This window comes from Oryza glaberrima, chromosome 9 (assembly GCF_000147395.1).
Source record: "Oryza glaberrima chromosome 9, OglaRS2, whole genome shotgun sequence".
In the NCBI taxonomy this organism is placed as follows: Eukaryota; Viridiplantae; Streptophyta; class Magnoliopsida; order Poales; family Poaceae; genus Oryza; species Oryza glaberrima.
The window spans coordinates 234,261-254,201 of NC_068334.1; the positions used below are offsets into that span (position 1 = coordinate 234,261).

The 19,941-nt window shown below is 39.6% G+C and overlaps 2 protein-coding genes across 5 annotated transcripts; one reads left to right on the forward strand and one right to left on the reverse strand.

Annotated features, from left to right (window-relative positions):
- The first annotated feature begins 2,212 nt into the window (after window positions 1-2,212).
- Window positions 2,213-8,336, forward strand: LOC127785487 (RNA pseudouridine synthase 4, mitochondrial). 4 transcript variants are annotated; one of them, XM_052312948.1, is made up of 10 exons: window positions 2,213-2,568; window positions 2,725-2,796; window positions 3,832-3,972; window positions 4,055-4,102; window positions 4,181-4,258; window positions 4,744-4,857; window positions 4,980-5,072; window positions 6,098-6,209; window positions 7,278-7,324; window positions 7,454-8,335. In XM_052312948.1, the coding sequence occupies exons 1-10, from the start codon at window positions 2,239-2,241 to the stop codon at window positions 7,763-7,765; spliced, it is 1,347 nt and encodes a 448-aa protein (XP_052168908.1). In that variant the 5' UTR covers window positions 2,213-2,238; the 3' UTR covers window positions 7,766-8,335. The 4 variants fall into 4 exon arrangements, with proteins under 4 accessions (XP_052168908.1, XP_052168907.1, XP_052168909.1 ...); XM_052312947.1 differs by having other exon boundaries at window positions 7,435-8,332; XM_052312950.1 differs by having other exon boundaries at window positions 2,337-2,611; window positions 7,435-8,333.
- A 1,401-nt stretch (window positions 8,337-9,737) lies between these two features.
- Window positions 9,738-16,624, reverse strand: LOC127784926 (pre-mRNA-splicing factor 38). Its single transcript, XM_052312349.1, has 6 exons — window positions 16,229-16,624; window positions 16,023-16,144; window positions 15,852-15,942; window positions 13,048-13,177; window positions 12,895-12,965; window positions 9,738-10,481 (listed from the first exon to the last, which is right to left on the reverse strand). Exons 1-6 carry the CDS (start codon window positions 16,516-16,518, stop codon window positions 10,007-10,009), a joined length of 1,179 nt encoding a protein of 392 aa, XP_052168309.1. The 5' UTR covers window positions 16,519-16,624; the 3' UTR covers window positions 9,738-10,006.
- Between the last annotated feature and the right edge of the window lie 3,317 nt (window positions 16,625-19,941).

The following is a 19,941-nucleotide window of genomic DNA, read 5'->3' on the forward strand; positions in this document are numbered from 1 at the left end:
CTTTGGATTGGTGCCACTGCAATGGTGTTAGTTAATTAAAATACACTGAATGGTGGGCTATGGGTGCATGGTTTTGCTGGTCGCACCCATGGCAGTTAAGGACCGGTTCACAGGAAATCCTGGGAGACTTACCGTGCTTACCACAAGCGGGAGTGGGTAACTGCTTGATCTGAAGTATAGCTCGACCCTTTCCTAGGCACCGGTGGTGAGGGTGGGCATGATGGAGTTGGGTCAGCCGGGGTGTCCGGTTGTCTAGCTGCCGGATTCACCGCGATGCACGAGGGGATGCCCACCTTCGGTATAGGGGTGGGGGTGAAACCTTAGCGTGGTGTGGATGGTTAGGGGAGGGTTATGCGAAGGGTCTTGTAACGATTTCCCCCTTTGCAGTGCCATGGTGGTACTTCGGAGCATGGCGACATGTGTGGAATCGTGTCTTGTGGGTACAGTTGTATACCTCTAGCCAGAGTAAAACTATTCGAATAGCCGTGCCTGTGGTTATGAGCGATCAACCAGATTCACCGTGATTAGTCTCACCCCTAGTTTAGCTTAATGAACTGGTGTAGTTCAGGTGGTTGGTTGGGCCTGTTGCAACGTGGTGTAGCGTTGGACAGTGATTAGTTAATATTGATTAAATTACTGCAACTATTTTACTGCTTTCAACTAATGTTTTTAAATGCCTGCTTTATTGCAAATGAGCCCTTAGCCTCCTTTGCATATATCCTGCATCATACCTCCTCGTCCGGTATGACTTGCTGAGTACAGTGGGTAATACTCAGTCTTGCTCTCTCTTCCCCACACCAGAGATGAAGTGTTGCGCCGTTGGAGGTCGATCTAAGGAGTTGGTTTCGTCGCTGCCGTCAAGGGATGCCTGTGGAGTGAAGTCGCCCCGCTGCAAAGTCAAGCTTCCAAGTTTAGCTCGCTTTTACCTTTTCCGCTACATTTGTAATCTTTTCTATTTTTGTAAGACGTGGATCTGTATGTCAACAATTATCGTCTGTGTACCCTGGCTGGTCCTGGATAGGGGTTTAATGCATATTCAGCTTAGAAATTCTGGTTCGTGAATTTCTGGGCGTGACAAGTGGGCAGGTCTAAGTTTCGCTGGATTATTGGCATTATATGCTAAATTGAAATTTTTTCCCCATTGTAAATCAACATTTTTTGATATGGCTATAATATTAAGTTTACAATCTACAATGTTGTGCATGCCTATTTCTTTTGAAATACCAGCTTCCATCCTCTATCTTTGTAAACAAGAAATAGTTGAAAAACAATGTGGACCATGAGCTCTGGTATCAAATTGAGTTCTTGGGACTGTGGGTAGTCATTATGCATTATTGGGACTCCTAGTAGCATACATCTCTTCAATTTTTTTAAAAAAGAATGTTCTGTATTCACCTTGCAAGAACTAGCCAAAACCCATAAGAGTTCAGAACAGAGAAGAAAATTGCAGCGGTGGTTGCCTTTTCACCACCGTAGGTTTATTCATCAGGCTCTTGCATCAAGTCCACTACAGATGACATGTGCGCAGGCGCATTGATTAGAGCTACATCCATCCGATGAGAGGTTGCGGCAGTGAGGAGAGATGGAAGCAACACGGTCACGGAGGGAGAGGGAGAGAGGGCTAGAGTGGGGAGTAGTAGGAGAAAGGGGTGGGGAGGGGAAGGGCGGCGGGCGCCGACGTGCCGTAGCTCGCACTGCCTCCACAGCCCCCATCGTGCACCACATTTGCTGCTCCTACGCGCCGCAGCCCCCTCCATGCCCTCTGCTCCGCTAGCCGCCCGCCTCGCTCCGCTCCATCGGCTTGCTCCGCCTGTCGTCTGCCCCGTTTCGCCCCCCCGTCGCCCCCACCCCCGATAGTGAGGTTGACATGTTGGGCCACATGGGTCTTACCATTTTTTCATTAATTTGTGTGTGTAATTGGCATGTGGTTCCCATGGGTTTTATTATTTTTCTAGATCGAATTGCCATGTAAGCGCTATGTCAATAACACGTACGACAAAGGTTAGTCAAAGGATCCAAGTAGACGCCATATCAGCCAAAACCAATGACAATACTATCGAGGGACCTCGTTTGTATGATTTTGTAATTTGAAGGATGCGCTGTATCCGGTTTTTGGGACTAAGGATAAAAATTAGATCGGGCAACAAATGGAGGGACCTAGAGTGAACTTATTTCCTAATAATGGGGCTTGTGAATTCTTTCCGATCCAACAAACGGCTAAGACGGACTTTTGCTTCGATGGCGGCGCTCCTCTATCTCCGGAGGCGGGCCGCGGCGGCGGCGCTCGCCGGCGTAGCGCCAAGGCCCCAATGGCTGGCCACGGCAGCGAGGCGCGGTGCTCTAGGTAGCGGAGACGACGGTGGAGAGACAGGCGAGAGGGGCAAGAGCCCGTGGTTGCAGCTCCCGCCCTTCGCGCCGCTCGACGCCGCCGCCGCTGCGAGAGCCATCTCTCGAGGAGGTGGCGAAGGAGGAGATGGAGAACAGGGAGCTACCGCGATCAAGTGGGTCCGCCGGTGCTGCCCCGACCTGCCGACCTCGCTGGTGCAGAAGCTGTTCCGTCTCCGCAAAGTGCGCACCACTCGTTCGAACAAATGCCCCGCTACCTTTCTCTGTCTGTGTTTTTTTACCATATGTTGTTTGCTATTCTCTTGATTTCTAACAAGTTTCAACATCTTTCTAAGAGCAAAGATGAAACTAATCGATGCTGTGCCTCAACCGTGGCAGGTTAAGAAGAACGTTGTTACTGCTGAGATCTCATCGGCTGATGCTAGTGCTGAGCAACATCGGTTGAGAAGGGTAATGAAATAATGAACATGATAAGTGAATGTGAAGTGCCTCACAGACTGAATCCTTATCCTTTAGATGCTGGCTTGTTAAGTGAGAGAACAGGTTCTAAGCTTGTCTGCGACATGACCAGATAATAAGTTAATGAAATCAATCGGTGATATTGGCTAGATGTTTTCTCTGTAAAAGCTGAGTTTATTTCACCTTCTGTTTTTTTTTCTTGTACTTCTGCCATTATCATGACCACATACTAACTAAATCCTCTTTGCTATATGGTTTGGTTGGTCTCGTAAGTTTAGGCAAGTTCACAAAACTTCACTTTTTCTCTTTCTTACCTCATCATTCCTGGTTTCCTACAATGTGGTATCTTCAGTATATCTTCATGAAGCGATATCACATTGTCAGATGCCACAAGGCCCACATCGTTCTGAACATAACCATCCTGGACAAAACAAAAACATTGTAACACCAAAACTAGTTGCTTGAGAACAATGACGGATCCAGGAATTTCTTTGAGCCTGGGCAAACCTAATAAGAGATAAAGACTATATACACAAAACCGTATAACTGATAACTTCATAGATCATTTATCAAAGACATAAGTGAAGTTGGGTGTCACCGAGTTATCGTTTATCAGTGAGATGATGGTTGTTTATTGTCAATGAGTTAGACTATGAAGCAAGTATTACTTGAGAAAAGAAAGATAGACATGCTTAGAGTTGTGTTGCTTTGGCTTTATGGTTACAGACATGATGGCTTGGCCCTTTCTTTGCTTGTATGTTGGCTGATCATCTAATTAACCTCCATTTGAACCAACGAAGCATGGTAATTAGGTAAACAATTAACGAGTAATATGCTGCTTATGCAATGGAGCAATGTGTTGCTGTGTGCATAGAGCCCGGGCACCTGCCCATGCTGGCCGGACCCTGGCCCCGCTACTGCTTGAGAATATATAGAGCTTGATTTTCTTGTTGACATTATAGAGCATGGCATTTTTTACAGTTCTGTGTTTTTCTCTTGCAGTATGTGACTTATTTTTGTTTTAAGGTTTCAGCAAAAGATCAATTAATGCCTGGTGATATCCTCTTTCTGCCTGTTAATCTCAAAGAATCTTCGGTTGCTGAGAAGACTAAGAAATTTGATAACAGGAATGAGATTAATTTTCTGCGTGGCCTTGAGATTTACAAGGTGTTAGTTTATTAGACTTTTCAAAAGTACTTTAATTGTTTTGGATGGTAAATGATCCCCTTTGGTGTTTTAAAACTTTCAGGATGAAGCCATCATCGTGGTCAACAAACCCCCTGGAATGCCGGTTCAGGTAGGTATCTTTGTATACGTGTATTCCACTAAATTTTTCAGTGCCTAGTTTTGAACTTTTTTCCTCTCTGTTCTGAAGGGCGGTGTTGGCATTAAAAACAGTATAGATGTATTGGCCTCCATGTTTGAAGAAAATTCTTCTGAAGCACCTCGTTTGGTGAGTTCACTACTTTCTGTTTGTGAGACACATGGTTCCTAGAACTCAGTATATGCGTGTTTGTTTTGTGTACTCGGGGTTCTACCCCTTCTTTCTTCTTCTTAATATAATGATACGTGGATCTCCTGCGTATTCAAGGAAAAAAAAAAGAACTTAGTCACTTGTAGTGCACATTTTAAACATGGAAATTGTCGTGCAGACCTCCTATACCACATTCATTTGAAAAAGAGTAATTTCATAAAACTGCAAGTATTTTGGCAAAACTTTCAAGTTGCTGCACCTTTTACAAGGCAAGTACACTTTTCTCCAACGATAGCTTCTGATTTTATCATGTAAACTAAGATTACATGTGGTCTTGACTCTTCAGAAGTAGCATAGTCTCCTAATTATTCAAGCACTCATTTTACTCTTGGTGCCTCAGCAACAGCAAGTTAGTGCTGTATTGGCTGAATTATAAGATTGTTTGTGCTGATGTGCTTCACCAGGTTCATAGGCTTGATAGAGATTGTAGCGGCGTCCTTGTTCTGGGTAGAAATCAACTTAGCACTTCAATGTTGCATGCAATATTTCGTGAGAAAACTGCTGATGCTTTAGCTGATGTAAGTTCAATTTACAGTCTGTTTATAATAATTATGTTCAATATTTGCACATTTTTATGACCTGATACCCTACAAGGCTATTATCTACATACTTATACCGTAATCATGTGTTTTATGTCAAGGGTACTCAACATGTACTGCAAAGAAAATATGTTGCTCTTGTAATTGGAACACCTAGACATCCCAAGGGTTTATTGTCAGCTCCACTTGCAAAGGTTTGTTAGAATATGCATTATAGTTCACTTCCGTTCTATTTATCACCAGTCTTTATAGTTAAGAAAGGTACACACTTCAGGTGCAAGAGATGCACAAAAAAATCTCTTGAGATACAATGCCATAAAGTAGTTTATACTATCTGGAACTTAATGAGGCAAATGTGTTTAGCTGGACCAGCATTTTTTTATAAGCAATAAACTAATTGATACCACCAGCAACCGGCCAAGCTACTGAACTCTTTTAAGTGATGGCTTGACAAAATCGCATGCCTGTCTAATGGATATTGAGAAAGTTTGGTGATCACATATTGTGATTACATACATTTCATGGAGATTTGAATTTCAAAGGTATGAAAATCATCAAAACCTTGGGCAACCCTTGTTGAAGCTGGCAATTTCCACCTTGTTACAAGCAAAGTTTCTATGGAATTTGACTAATAGAGCATTAATAACACAAATTTTCATGCAGACTTGTTCTGTTTTAGACTGGCTAATAGCCGCTGCAGAATCACTTACTGATAGTCTTGGATTCCCAACGAACAATGATACTTAGCCAAACTACAATATGATGATGACTGTATGAGTATCTGTATCATATGCATATCATATATATATGACGATACTCTGATCTCAGATCCCATGATCACTCATTTAGATATCTAGTAAAAGCTCAAACAAAAAGAGATCAACCCACCACTTATACTCCTACCAATGTCTTATATTTACTACCATGACATTTTATGTAATCTTATTATCTAATTCTGTCGTAATATCTCTCCACATCTTTCTTACTGCGAAATACATATATATACTCAGTGAATCTGTTATCTCCACATATTGGTGCAACATAGCCAGTGAAAAATGATCACATATGATTTTGTTCTATTTTTATGAGAACGCGCTGTTATTTTCATTCCAATGTAGTCTCTTCATCTACTATGTCTTTCCAGCTCAGCACAGTTAATCTCATTTTCAGATATAGTTTCTCCATTCATACTTCATTGGGATGTTCTTCTTTTTTGTAGATTCTATTACAAGATGGTAAGTCTGAGCGTCTGACTGTTAGGGCCAGTTCAAATGCTGCTTCTGTTCAGGATGCTTTGACAGAGTACAGAGTGATTGAATCTTGCCCCCAAGGTAAGCAAGAAATAATGTTCTGTTAAATGCTAATAGTTTTTCCCTTAGCAAAATCGATAACTCATTTGCTTTTTAGTTCAAGATCAGCAGTGCATCTGAATAGATAATATACTGTCATTAGCACAAATTCAAACCAGTAATATTGGGTGACCAAGTCTGTCTTGTTAAAATATGGGAGGAATAGATAACACTACTCCCTTGCAAAAAAAAAGAGGAAGAATGAAAAGATGACACTATCCAGATATTAATGTTCATGATACCTTTGGATGTGGTGAAAAAACTAGACTTGGGAGTTAGGATGGCATACATAGCCTATATTTTGTGCTCCCTCTGTCTCACTGAACAAGGCGCTGTCAAACTTGGCATGGTCTCCAAAACTATTTTTTGACTTGAAATTTCTCATATACTACATATTGGTAGCAACAAAATCATAATCATAAGAAAGCAAATTCAAATACCAATCCAATGATATTATTTTCATCAAATAAAATTTAATTTATAATGAAATAATTATTGGTCAAATATTTAAACAGTTGAATCTTAAATACGTGCGCGCCTTATTCAGTGGAACGGAGGGAGTAGTATCTTTTGTGCTAGTGTTGAAAGAAAAAAGGACAGTAGAAGTTTCTGCAAGTAAAGGTATCAGCAATTGGCAAATGGTAATAATATGATATGCAGAAAAGGAATTTGTGTAGAGAACCAGAGAATAGACATGAAGGTGCAATGCAATGTACTACATCAGTTTGTACAATTAATTTAGTTTTTTAAAATATCTTTTCTGACATTACTGAACGGGTATTCATTGTTAGGTTAAGTTTAGCAACCGAATGGATCTGCAGATAGTACTGGATGAATTTATTATTTTTGTTATCTGTTCTTATGTATTTGGTAAATAAATTATCAATGTACACCAATCTAAATGGCACGGTAAGACTATACGAGTGCTTCTACTAAAAGTAGTTCATGCTAATATGATGCGGATATCTTATAGTTTCACTTTCACACCGCTAGGATATTTTTAAGGCAGTTGTGTTTCAATATGTTGTTGAAAGTCGCTAATGATTGTAGGGTACACTTGGCTAGAACTATTTCCTCGTACTGGAAGAAAGCATCAGGTAATTGTTTTATCTCTGAACAACATGGCTTTTGTTTGACTGCTTGCATGATATCATAATCACATTAACCACTAGAAATCTTGATCCCCTTTCTACTTGAACTCACGCAGCTCCGAGTTCACTGTGCAGAGGTTCTTGGAACCCCAATTGTTGGGGATTACAAGTATGGACGGCAAGCGCATCAGAAGTGGATGCCTCTTCCCCTGCCACGGACAATTGATGAGGAACTGCTCAGGAAAAGGAAGCTTCCCTTTGGGCTTGTTGTGGGTGGCGGAAGCATCGCTGAGGAGCAACCTCAGCTTCATCTACACTGCAAGCAAATGGTTCTTCCTGATGTCTCAGTGGCTCTTCATAGGCTGCAGTCTCCAGACGTTAATCCTGATTTCTCAGATCTTGAGAAGCTCAACTTTGTTGCTCCACTGCCGTTGCATATGCGGTTGAGTTGGGAGATTTTGAAGTCTGTGAAGATTTAAGAATTTTTTTAAAAAAAATTCTTGTCTCTCTCTCTCTGTATGTTCTGCATATTTACCACAATGTCTGCCGCTTCTTTTCAAGGTGGCTTTTTCTTTGTGGTAGCTACTAATACCATTCTCCTAGGAAAGATTGAAAGCGAGGTCCTGCTTTACTACTCATGTTTTTTTTTTTAGCGTAATCAATGAACAATTCACACCGCAGCCGTGATTTTGAACACCAAGGTTGAGATTTAGTTTCGTTGAGTTTGGAAAACCCAGGTAAAATACCCATGGTACTATAACCTATCCATTTATTGTTAAGCATACATGGAATTCTCTTCTTTTTGGTGTAGTCTCTATGTAAGTTAGATATAAAGTTGCATATATTATTGTAGTACTTATATACAAGTTATATTATAGTTATAATATAGTTATACCGGAATTATATTACAATTATGCTATAGTTAGATTTGAAAGTTTTTTTTCCCAAAAAATTGTCGACAGTTTTTTAGAGAGTCCCTTTAAAGAAAATCAAACTTGGTAACTTTTTGTTAATGATTATACTAACAATATCCATGCTAAATATCCATGCTAAGTATTATGCATGTTATATCATTAGATTCGTACTTTAAAATACTTTTACATGATGTCAATTTTGCCGCAACGTTGTGATGCTGTGGCACTGAAACATATTTTTGTCGATCAGTAGAGTATGAAATAAATTAGTGATTAAGGTATATCATTCAAGACCATGTAAAAAAAGTTATTGATATAATTTGGGACAGAGGGAGTAATTGTTGGTCCAAATCTTGTCCTAATAAAATAAAACACGCCTTATATTTTTTTTAACAGAAAAAAACTCTGTTTTTCTTCACACCTTTAGAACAAAATCTGTACGCACTTTGTCCAACCATCGTATTACAAGATGGCATCCCTGAGAATCTGGCTGTTACTGGTTTTTATTTCAAGATCTAGTACGGACAACATACATTTTAGTTTGTGGTATCTTGTGTTCTAATGCTGCAAAAAATAGCAACAGTGGCAGCCGGCATGCAACTCCAAACATAATAATCAAATGGTGCAGAAAAAGGATTTATGTATAGCACCATAGCTTATGCATCGGAAAGTAAAATGTAAAGTTAACACACATTTATTTTCTACTACTATTATTGTGGTATATTTTAGTTTTCTAATATTATTCAAGATATGCCGGGTTAGTCTTCCAGAGATGCTTCTAGGGGTAGGGTTGTGCATTTAGGGTGAGAGTGCGCGTGCTGTGAGCACCAACGTTTGTATTGTGTTTCTAAAAAACAAAATGAGTGTAGCTCAACTAGTTAGTTTCCTTGTAGTGGAACCAACCCACCTGGTTTCAAGTCCTACACTTGGCACGGGTGCTCGTATTTACGGCTAATTTCTTTCAGTTATAGGCGATATACCCGTCGACAGTGAAACGTCTATGGTAACTTCGTCAATCTTGTCAATCTCAAGGCGTTTGTACTATATTTCTAAAAAAAAAAAGACTAAAGTGAAGCCGTAGAAGTATGCAGGCTAATTTTTATTATCTTTTTATAAGGTAAAAGAATTATATAGGCTCAATTTTATTGTTTTTATTATCGTTTTTAAAGTAAATGAATTTTCAGTGCCATTGAGAGACTGGAAATGCTTCAACTAAAAGAATTCCATGCTAATATGGCGTAAATTTTACTTGTTTTTTCACTTAAACTAATCACTGTTAATGTCTCCTTTGAAAGATTCGTAATATTAAGATGTGTCACATATGGTACTGATTGATTTTTTATGTGAAAGAGGGAGTAGGTGCGATATGTTTTTCAGTTCTTTTAGGTGGAGAACGCGGGATTTCAAAATTACAGCAAAATCATTAGAAGCCAAATCTTTGTGCTGAAGGAGAAACCTGATGGCAATAGTTGTTACGTAATGCTACGAAGGAGCGTAATGGGAAATATCGGAACCTGCATTTATTAAAGCCGTCACCACTCGAAGGTATAATCAAATCAAGCATAGAGCATCGCTAAGAACATGACTTGCGCTCCAAAAAAAAATGTGGGGAGATGCAGATACATACCGTTACAGCGAAGTAATAATATGGAAACAGGTAATTACACCTACGCTGTACTCTTTGACAGGCGGTACTGCTTAAGTCGTCAGAAAAATCATGGTTTCAAGCTAAAGCTAAAGGCGCTCAAACATCAGGTGCATTACATCAAGGTTACTACTTCAGTGGTTTCAACCCTAGAGAGGCTCGGAGCTTGTTCATTTCTATAATCTCTGGGTCATTTGGATCTGGTGCATTTCCTTCACCCTTCTTCTCTTTCTTTTCCTTTCTCTTCTTCGGCTCATCTCTTGAGCCACCATCCTCCGCATGACCTCGAGGACTGGCACTACCCCGATCACGCCTCCTACGGTACTCTCCATCTTCTCGGTCTCTTTCTCGTCGATCCCTGCTCCTGCTCCTTGAACGGCTCCTGCGCCTCCCACGGTCTCTGTCCCGGCGTTCTCTTTCCCTGCCATCCCTATCTCTTGCTCGGTCCCTATCTCGACTGTAGTCCTCATCTCGTATGCGATGACGGTCTCGATCCCGATCCCGATCCCGATCTCTATCCCTGTCTCTATCTCTTTCACGGTCTCTATCTCGGTCTCTTTCCCGTCCCCTACCATAATCCCGATCTCTGTCGTAATCTCGGTCCCTGGAATACACATAAAAAACGGAAGCATTTCAAAATGCGGTCAAATCAACAGATATCAATAGCTATTGCAAGTATTACAAATAGAACAGCAGGTCCCAATTTATGATAAACAAATGAAGGTATTCCGCAATATATTTAGCATCAAAACAAGTGGTGCCATATTAAGATGGCACCAAACTTTAGTATGCACATAGAAATGTTCTTACAGCATATGTTGAGCTGTACTTGCTCAAGAATCCAACATTAAAAAATTTCGAGGTTGTTCACATTCTATTCTCCCTAACAATATAATTCGCACAGTTCATGCTGTCAAAAGCTGAAAGTACAGCCAAAGCAGCAGGAACCTGATACAAACTGAAACATGAACTAAAACAAAACAGCTACAAAAAGGCAAAACGTTTAGATTTGAAACATTTTATACTTTATAATTTTTAAGCTGTCCAACCCACCTTATAGTTTATAAGTTGTTAATCTGTCCAACCCATCATACTTCTCACTGCACACTGTCAGTGCAGAGAAACCTGGCAGGGTCATGATCACATTCACTCTAGGAAGCGGCTGACCTACCAATGGCTCTTGACAATAACATGCCATGGCAGTAATTAGTCCATGCAACAGTGTAATGTCACAGGAACAGCTTCCAGTATGCAATTAAGAAAACCAAATGCAGCTCAGGTAGACACCGCTTCAATCAGCAATAGCTAGACTACACTACTACAGGGAATCTCTTTTCAAATTATGCCCACGAAAACTTTTCCACTGCTCTTTTTTCCTATATTATTGAATCAGAATTATAAAAACAAGCTTCTTTACTGAACAAATGAAGGGTAATGTACATTCAACACAGGTTAAAATATGGAGCAGCCAGTCGATTCATTTGGAACCGATGAACTTGATTTTAAAATTTAACAATATGCAACTTACATTAGTAGTTGAAACGGAATGCCTTTATTTAGTTGAACTTTCGAAAAAAATATTCATTCAAGCATGAACCAAGTTTCCATTTCGACAAAGCTAAACGAGCTAAGGATTTTCTCTTTTTTCCATTCATTATTATTCTATTTATTTTGACCTCCATGCTTCGGTCAAGATATTGGACATTAAAAAAAAGAAAGAATTAATCAGACGTGACACGAAAAAAACAAATCTTTTGTAGCTCATCATTTATTGGCAAAAATAGAAAGAAACAATAGTAACGTGACCATATTTAGCAAAAAGAGACCATATACAGTTTTTAGTAAGCTTTGGAATATCATGGCATCACTCACATCTTCAAAACTAGTCTTCTTCATCAGCCGTAAAGACAGAAGGTAAATGAATTTTACTACTATGTGTTTGAAAAGCAATAACAAATGCCTGAGCTCACCAGAAATATTTTGCGTCAATAAATCAAGAAACATCAGTAAAACTGTCATGGGCATGAGCCTCCCATGACCAGGGCAATCATCTAGCCAAAGGGAGGCAATCTCAACCTCAGTGCACGTGAGGAGCATGAGGCACGTGATTACGGTGCATTGGAGGAGGTTTCCTTAGATAGGGATTTGATTAGATTAGTAGGTTATCAATGCCACCTGTGTAATGGCTATTGAGCTAGTCCTTTGGAATGAAGCAAGGAGGAATATTTAATCTAATCACTCTCCAGTACTCTTCATCCCAGTCCTCCCTTCATCCCCTAGCAGCCAACACTGCACAGCTACCTCCCAGTGGTTTTTACATCACAAACCTTAGCACATGATAAAAATAAAAAAGATTTCTGCAGAAATTGACCCAGAGCTTTTTATTAAAAGTTGAAGCTGATTTTAAATTTTAGAATTTGATTTTAGGACCAATCATAGCCTCAGGGAACTTATTCCCCACTTCCATGGCCCAACTCTTTTTTCATGATTGCTAAGACAAGAAAAAATCTACCTAAAACTATTCTTAAAAGATCAAACTTCACAATAGTTTCAGCTTTTTAAGAGCTGTACCACGCCTTCATCTATTGTAATGAGTAACAACAACGGAAGGTGGATTCCTATTCTCTGGTTACCAAAACAAAGATAGAGAAATGACTGTGCCTTAAAGTTTCACTTGATATTGCCCAAGCTAATATGACTTGTGCACGGAAGCAGGAGCATAATCAACATCAGTAAAACAAGGTGGACTGTTCGATCCTCAACCAGTTGAAAGGTATTTAAAACACTCTTGGTTTGAACGTTAAGAAGCACTCAGATAGTCAGATGATCAATAGAATGGTTTCTGGCAAGTATTAACAGCTTGCTATCAAATGAACATGTCCCAGTTAGCTCTCACCTCCTGATTCTCATTTCCATAAAAGGAAATATCTATGCTACACAGATCAAGAACTTCAAGAAAAACTAATGATAACTCAGTAACTACCACGCCTATAGGCAATTCACATAAATTAGCATACCTGTGGTGTCTTTCATGTTTCCTCTCCCTGTCTCGATCTCTAGTAGGGCTCCTTCCACGATAATGATCATGCTAAAGATAGTAAAAGAGAAGTCAACACATATGGTCAATAAAGTATGTGGTTTCAATGTATATTTGTTTAACATATGTTTACCTTTTCACGACCATTTGGCTCATCTATATCCATAGGTTGTTCATCCTCCTTGTCTTCCTCCTCTTCCTCAAAATCATCTTCAAGTGCACTTCTTCTTGGTTCTAGAGTTCCAGAAGTTTCAAGAACCCATCTATACAAAGGATTCATGAAAATGATTTTTTTTTTAGTTTATGGAATTCACGAACCATCACTGCTGACACATCAAAGCAAAGATATTTTCTAATCAAACCAGATTATTCAAAAACAGATAAACACATCATGACCTAATCATTTAATTAAGAATATGGTGATTAGGCTACTGTTGCCATCTCAAAATTAATAAACACCTTGTGAACTACAGCCCGTCAACAAGTGTGATCCACGTAAAATAAATATGATCTCTCCAAGTGAAACCTAATCTCACATGTATGGAGAAAGAAACAGAACATTAGTTAACAAGTCGCACATGCAAATTCTGGAAAACAAGACAAGTTCAGAATACACAATGTAGTTACTAATATACTCTCAAATAGATGACGTCTTAGAATGCTCGTGGTCAAACCTCAAAATCTTACAACTCACTAGCATATGAAAAAATAATAAGACCTGATGTAAAAATGACAAATCAGATCTTTAATGAAAGATACTTTCGTCAATCATAGTGCTTTTAATGTTTTTAATTTTTTTTGAACATGTGATTAGAAAAGGTAATGATCAATCGTAGTGCATTACCATGTCAATGTCCTAAACGAGATGTTAAAGGGAACGACGGGAGTATAGAATATCTTGTGTTCGTTTAAATTGGATTTCAAGACTAAAAAAACAATTGATAAAATAACATGTTCTTTCTATACAAAGTTCTGAAACACGAAATATTATTGTGACTAAAATGAATGCTCAAATTGGTCAAAATTATTGCCTTTTTCTTCTGTTATTTAATTTGGCACCTGATTTGCTGCCGCAACTGTATGAGAGGCCAGTATTTCAGTCTTATTCATAGTGTAATATCCCATTTAGTGGGGAGAGGGATTGCAGTGTTATAATATGATGGTGATGGCATTTTCGATGTTGTGGGAATTGTTATAGAAAATGATAGAAAAAAAACTTATCCTCTGCTAAGGGTGTAAGTGGCTAACCTGCGAACCCACTTATAGGTCAAATAAGCGGCTAAACCACTTATTTTGACTTATAAGTGGGTTCGCTGGTTAGCCAGTCTGCCTTTCCAAAAGATTATCAGACCTATAAGTGACCGTTTGGATCCCATTGATTAGAGATTAGTTTTTTTTTTAACAAAATAGGTTTTATTCAAAACATTTGGGAAAACTAGTCTTTAGTAATTATTCTGTTAGGGTGATTTTATAGAATTTGTGTTTGGATTGTACAAGCAAAAACTGAGTTTTTACTAGCATGCTATTTGGTTTATACAGATAACCGTGCAGCATTCCGCTCGCCACTGGATCATGAACTACGCCTTAGTTATGACCCATCCATAATTATTGCAATGCGTGATTAAGTCAGCAATCAAGAAGGATGATGTTAAATGTTTGATCAAGGAAATGCGCACATAATGGATGGTTGGTGCTTGGTCTGCAAATGAAACAAATGCCAGGCCAGCTATCTATGGCACCTCACCATTGGATTGGTTTCTTTTCTCGTTGATACTTTATCGGTTGCAACTGAAAATGTTTCCTTTGCATACCACAAATTTTCCACTTGCATTCAAGACTCCTGAAACAGGGTACTTTCTTTGCTAAAAAACAACTGAGACCTGTATTGGTTCAGAATCAGAATTTTGAGTTTCTGGATAATTAGTGTTGGCTAAACTTGAGTAAACCATGAAAAAGTGGGTATGATGAAATCTAGTTTTGTCAATATGTGAGATCCAAAAAACATTGAGACTCCCAAATTTGGCAACATAGAATGGAAGTTCAGGTTGTTTTCTGTTCATTTTTCAACGCAAATGGAGATGAGCAGAATACAAACTACAAATTTCTGTGAAGATAACTAGATCAATTGTCTGCGGTAACACTTGTTCCCCAGATCATATAACACTGTTTTAGTAAGGGGATCTCTGTGGTAGAAGATACAAATGTTGGGGATGCAAAAGATTTACAAATTTTCTGGGGTAACACTCCTCTACAATTGTAACAAATGTAACTGTACAATGCTCATGTTCAACTAACACTTCTTTCAAAGCTCTGCATCTCTTTTCCCTCTTATGTTCATAGGTTATGTTAATATATGCCTTCAAAGATCAAATATTTCTTTTGTTAACGATGTGAAACAGTAAAAATAGCCTACTAATTCTTTTTTTTAAAAAAAAAAGATAGCTCACTGACTAGTTCACATGGCTCAAGAAGTGCTTTTGTCCAAAAAAAGATATATATGTAGCCCGCCAAAAAGAGTTTGTATGGCTCCACAAGTGCTTTTGTTCTTCGTGTTAACATGTTCCATGTGTGGCTGTCTCGCATTCTATGGATTTGAATGTAATATCATAGCAAATGATGTATGTGAAATCACCTATGTGAAGGTTGGTTCCATAAATTACCAGAGTGTTATTGCAGGATGTGCTGGCTGATACTGTGATCCAGCATGTTTAGAAAATGAACTAGGTAGTATTATGTGACCCAACATGACTCCAAAATAAAAACATTGCGTTAAGTGGTCGACCATTTTCTGATTTCATTTCAATAAATGTAAATAGGGATTTCTTTTAGGTAAGTGGTCGATCATTTTCTGATTTCATTTCAATAAATGTAAATAGGGATTTCTTTTAACTGTAAAAGAATAGAAGAGTGAGTGAGGGGAGTAAGGAAAAAAGAGACCTTTTCTGGATGCGGGGGAGGGCCGTATCGCAGGAGTAGTCCTTGGTGAGGAGGTCGTCAATGAACTCGTCGACGTGGATCAGGGTAAACTCTGAAAGGAGAACATGTATCTAATTAGCAGGAAAATAAATAATAAGCAGAAATGAAAAGAAAAGAATTGGCGGTGCATACTTCCATCACTGAGCTTGTGCCTGATCTTGCGGTAGTCGTTGTAGAGCGGCTCGAGGTATTGGTAGACGTCGGCGACGGTGGCAGTGAGGCGAAGGTAGAAGGCACCAAGAACACGGACATACCTGCAGATTCATTCATTAGGAAGAGAGTAGTAGGAAGGCAAAGAACAAAAAAAGAAGAAGAAGAGAGAAGAGTAGGGTAGTGACTTGTAATCCTCGTTCTTGATGAACTCGACGACGATGTCCTTGTCGGGCTGGATCTGGAGCATCTTGAGGGCGAGGCAGAGGAAGGGGGTGGGCTTGCGGTTGCCGCCGTAGGTGCCGCCGGTGTGGTCGAGCTCCATGGCCTTGTCGACGAGGGTCTCGGCGGTGAGGCCGAAGCACTGCTCCTTCCAGTAGGTGCTCTGGTAGATCTTGGACCGGACGATCTTCTCCACCAGGTTCTGAGGGTTCGTCCCGTGGATGCTCTTCGCCAGGGGGTCCGTGCGGTTCGCCATGCCGCCGCCGCTGCCCTCGCCGCCGGCCGCCGCTACTGGATGAGAGAAGGAGCAAAACCCTAGATTACATTACAAGACTCAAGAGGCCTGGGCCTGGACCTGGACCTGGACTGGATTTTCTCTTCTTCTGCTTATGAGGATGAGACAGGCCCACCTTCTGTCGGTTCGCCTAATTGCCTCCGTTTCGGTTCAGCCCGCCTGCAGATGCATGAATAATTATACATTCGTTTTTAAATATTTCATCCGTTTCACAACTAAGTTATTCTAGTATTTCCTATATTCATATTAATGTTAATAAATCTAAATAGATATATATATGTCTAGATTCATAAATATCAATATAAATATGGGAAATGTTAGAATGATTTACATTATGAAACGGAGAGAGTATATAATATTATTAACTTATAGAACATGATGCTTGACCGATAATTTTATTAAAAAGCTGTGTATATTTGTGACATGTTTCATTACTATTAAAGGTACTTCAAGCGCAGCCTATATTTTCCATGAAAAGTATTACATTTCAAGATTTGGGAGGATTTCCTTGGTACTAAATAGCAAAAAAAAGGTAATTAGCTACGCTATGTTATGTTATTCAAACATATAAAAGTGAAAGTATATGATTATTTAAATGTGTGTCCTAGCTTTTGATTATATACTACTGTGAATTTGATTTTCGAAAGAATGTAATTTTAATATAGGTCACGATGTGTATTACACGTGCACAATTTTAAAAAAAGATTGCCTTAAAAAGTCATTATTGTTCTATCTTTGTATATACATTGCCAAAACGTGCCTTGCACGTGCACTATTACTAGTTGTATTTTAGGCCTGTTTAGTTCCTAACTTTTTCTTCAAACTTTCAACTTTTCCATCACATCAAAACTTTCCTACACACATAAACTTCCAACTTTTCCATCACATCGTTCCAATTTCAATCAAACTTTCAATTTTGGCGTGAACTAAACACGCCCTTAAAGGCAAATTTTTCTACAGAACATCGTGACTTCATGGTTTTAGCTGTGGGACACCGTAAGTAACTTTTGGGGAAGACACTCTGTAATGTTGGTTATTTGGCAGTGGACACCGCGCCCATTTATTTAGTATTTCAGTGCTGACTTGGCTAGAATGGACCCACTTTTTGACGTATCGTGATCAAATTGCCCCTTCCCATCTCTTAGCCGGCTCCTTCCTCCCCTCACCCACAGCTCAGTGCCGCTCCCCTCCCCCTACCACCGGCCAGCGCTGCTCTCCCTCCCTCCCCCAATCACCGATGACGTTCTCTCCTTCCACCTTCTCCGCTCAAGGCGACAGCTCTTGAAGATGTAGCAGATGAGTAAGAGGACAGCTCCACGTGCAACCGCTCCATCGTCGGAGTCTCTTCTGTTGAGGACACCACTATGAGCACATTCACCACCAAGGCCGCCGGATCGAAAGAGGCAGCGAGGAGGAGAACAGTAGTGGAGCCGCTAGATCCGAGCAGCGGAGGAGGCCTCCTTGACTGCCGTGAAAGAGCTCGACGGTAGCTACAGCCCCTGCTCCGCGCTGCCGCTGGGTAGGTCATTGATCCGTCGACCCAATTTGCGTCGCCAAGTTCCATCTTTGTCCTCACTGCCCCCCGCCTGGCTAAATCCTATGGCTACCACTGGCCTCGTGGTCATGGGAGGGGAGAAGGAGATGATATTGTCGCCGTCGTCGCTCAACGTTGCCCCAACCAGCCGCTGCTCCGCTCGGTGCTTGCCGGAGACAAGCTCGATGACTCCATGTCGGGGCCGTTCCACCCAGCGCGGACCTCATCGCTCATGGCCGTGGGAAGGGAGAGGTGAGAGAACGTCGTTGCTAGAGAGCGGGGCGGCGCCGCTGCCTGCATGCGCTGAGGGGAACTGGGGCACGCCCCCGTGATGGAGGCAAAGGAGACAAGGAGGGAGAGCCGCGATGGTCATCAGCGGCAAGCAGAGGTTGCGTTATGGCCGGAGTGTGAGAGGGAGTTAGTTGTAGGGGAAGAATATGATAAGTGGGCTCAGTGGCATTTTTGACCTTTTACACTGTTTCTCTCTTCTATTGAACCAGAAATTAATATTTTAATGTTTGCAGTGTCCATTAGTATATAACCAAATTTTAAGTGTGTCTTCCACCAAAAGTGACTTCGTGTAGTGTCTCATAGCTAAACCACGAAATCACGATGTTTTGTAGCAAAATTTGCCTATTTTAAATTTCATAAATCTATTTCTGCTATACCTGCGTGTTGCTGCGGGACATCTAAAATACGCGGTTGCAGAATTACAGTATATGAATCAAAACCATATCAATGGATAATGACTAATCCAACATTAATTAAGGGGAACAATATGTAGGTCGTGAGTGTTAACAGATGACGTGGTCTGGTCTTATAGATTTTCAGTTTTATAGCCATAGATGATTTTTAATGGGTAATACTTAAATAGGAAAGGATAAGAAACGATAAATGGATGAAAATATTTTTTCAACCAAATTACTATTGGGGTAACCTTCTCCGTTAGAAAAACATATGCATTTCTTATTCAAACTTGTACTAATACAAGCATTTCTAAACACCGATTCTAACAGACTATTATAAACTTGAAAATATATTTATTTGATTTTTCTTAAAGAAACTTCTATACATAAAACTTTTACACGAAACACACGTTTAGCAGTTTTGAAAACATATGCCCACGGAAAATAAGAAAGCGTCCATTTCCAATTGTTGTTTTTAGAAACATGCTCACATAGGACGAGGAAGCATGCATTTTTTTAATCCACCTTTAGTGTTGGATGTACTTCCTCCATCTCAAAATATAAGAACTTAGGACCGAATGTGATGTCTCCTAGTGCAACATATCTGGACAGATTCCTCGTTTAGATATATTGTACTAGAAAACATCCCATTTGATTCCATATTCTTATATTTTGGAATAGAGGTAGTATGCACCAAAACCACATCAATATTGTAAGATGCACAAGTATAAATAAAAGGAAAAAGTCCATATACCCTTAAACTTTGGAAAGAAGTTTGTCTAGCACCTTAAGTTAAAAAACTGGATATCCAACCCCGTAAACTTTGTAATGCTTGTTATATTACACCATAAGTTAATTTTGAATAGTGTTTTTTTGTGTGTTTGCTAGCTTAAATGAACGATTTTGAATATTATAGCATGTTTACGTATTGTCAATCATCTATTACCAATTTATACAGTGATATCATACTACATTCCTATGTGAATGCGAGAAAAAAAATAATGGTAGAATGAAAGACTTAGGTGGAGATTTTAACATATATATCCAATGCATATGTCACATAGTTAAACTCTTCCAATGTATATGTAAATTAGAAGAAAATCATTTTACAAAAACATATTAAGTTTTAATATGAAATGGTGTTGTATAATTTGCAAGTTGAAT

Coding starts and splice junctions, on each gene's coding strand:
- LOC127785487 (XM_052312947.1), top strand. CDS start 2,239: ATGGCGGCGCTCCTCTATCTCCGGAGGCGGGCCGCGGCGGCGGCGCTC. Junction 4,259..4,743: donor CTTCTGAAGCACCTCGTTTG/GTGAGTTCACTA, acceptor GTGCTTCACCAG/GTTCATAGGCTTGATAGAGA. Junction 6,210..7,277: donor GATTGAATCTTGCCCCCAAG/GTAAGCAAGAAA, acceptor TAATGATTGTAG/GGTACACTTGGCTAGAACTA.
- LOC127784926 (XM_052312349.1), bottom strand. CDS start 16,518: ATGGCGAACCGCACGGACCCCCTGGCGAAGAGCATCCACGGGACGAAC. Junction 16,145..16,228: donor ATCAAGAACGAGGATTACAA/GTCACTACCCTA, acceptor ATGAATCTGCAG/GTATGTCCGTGTTCTTGGTG. Junction 15,943..16,022: donor GCACAAGCTCAGTGATGGAA/GTATGCACCGCC, acceptor TTCTCCTTTCAG/AGTTTACCCTGATCCACGTC.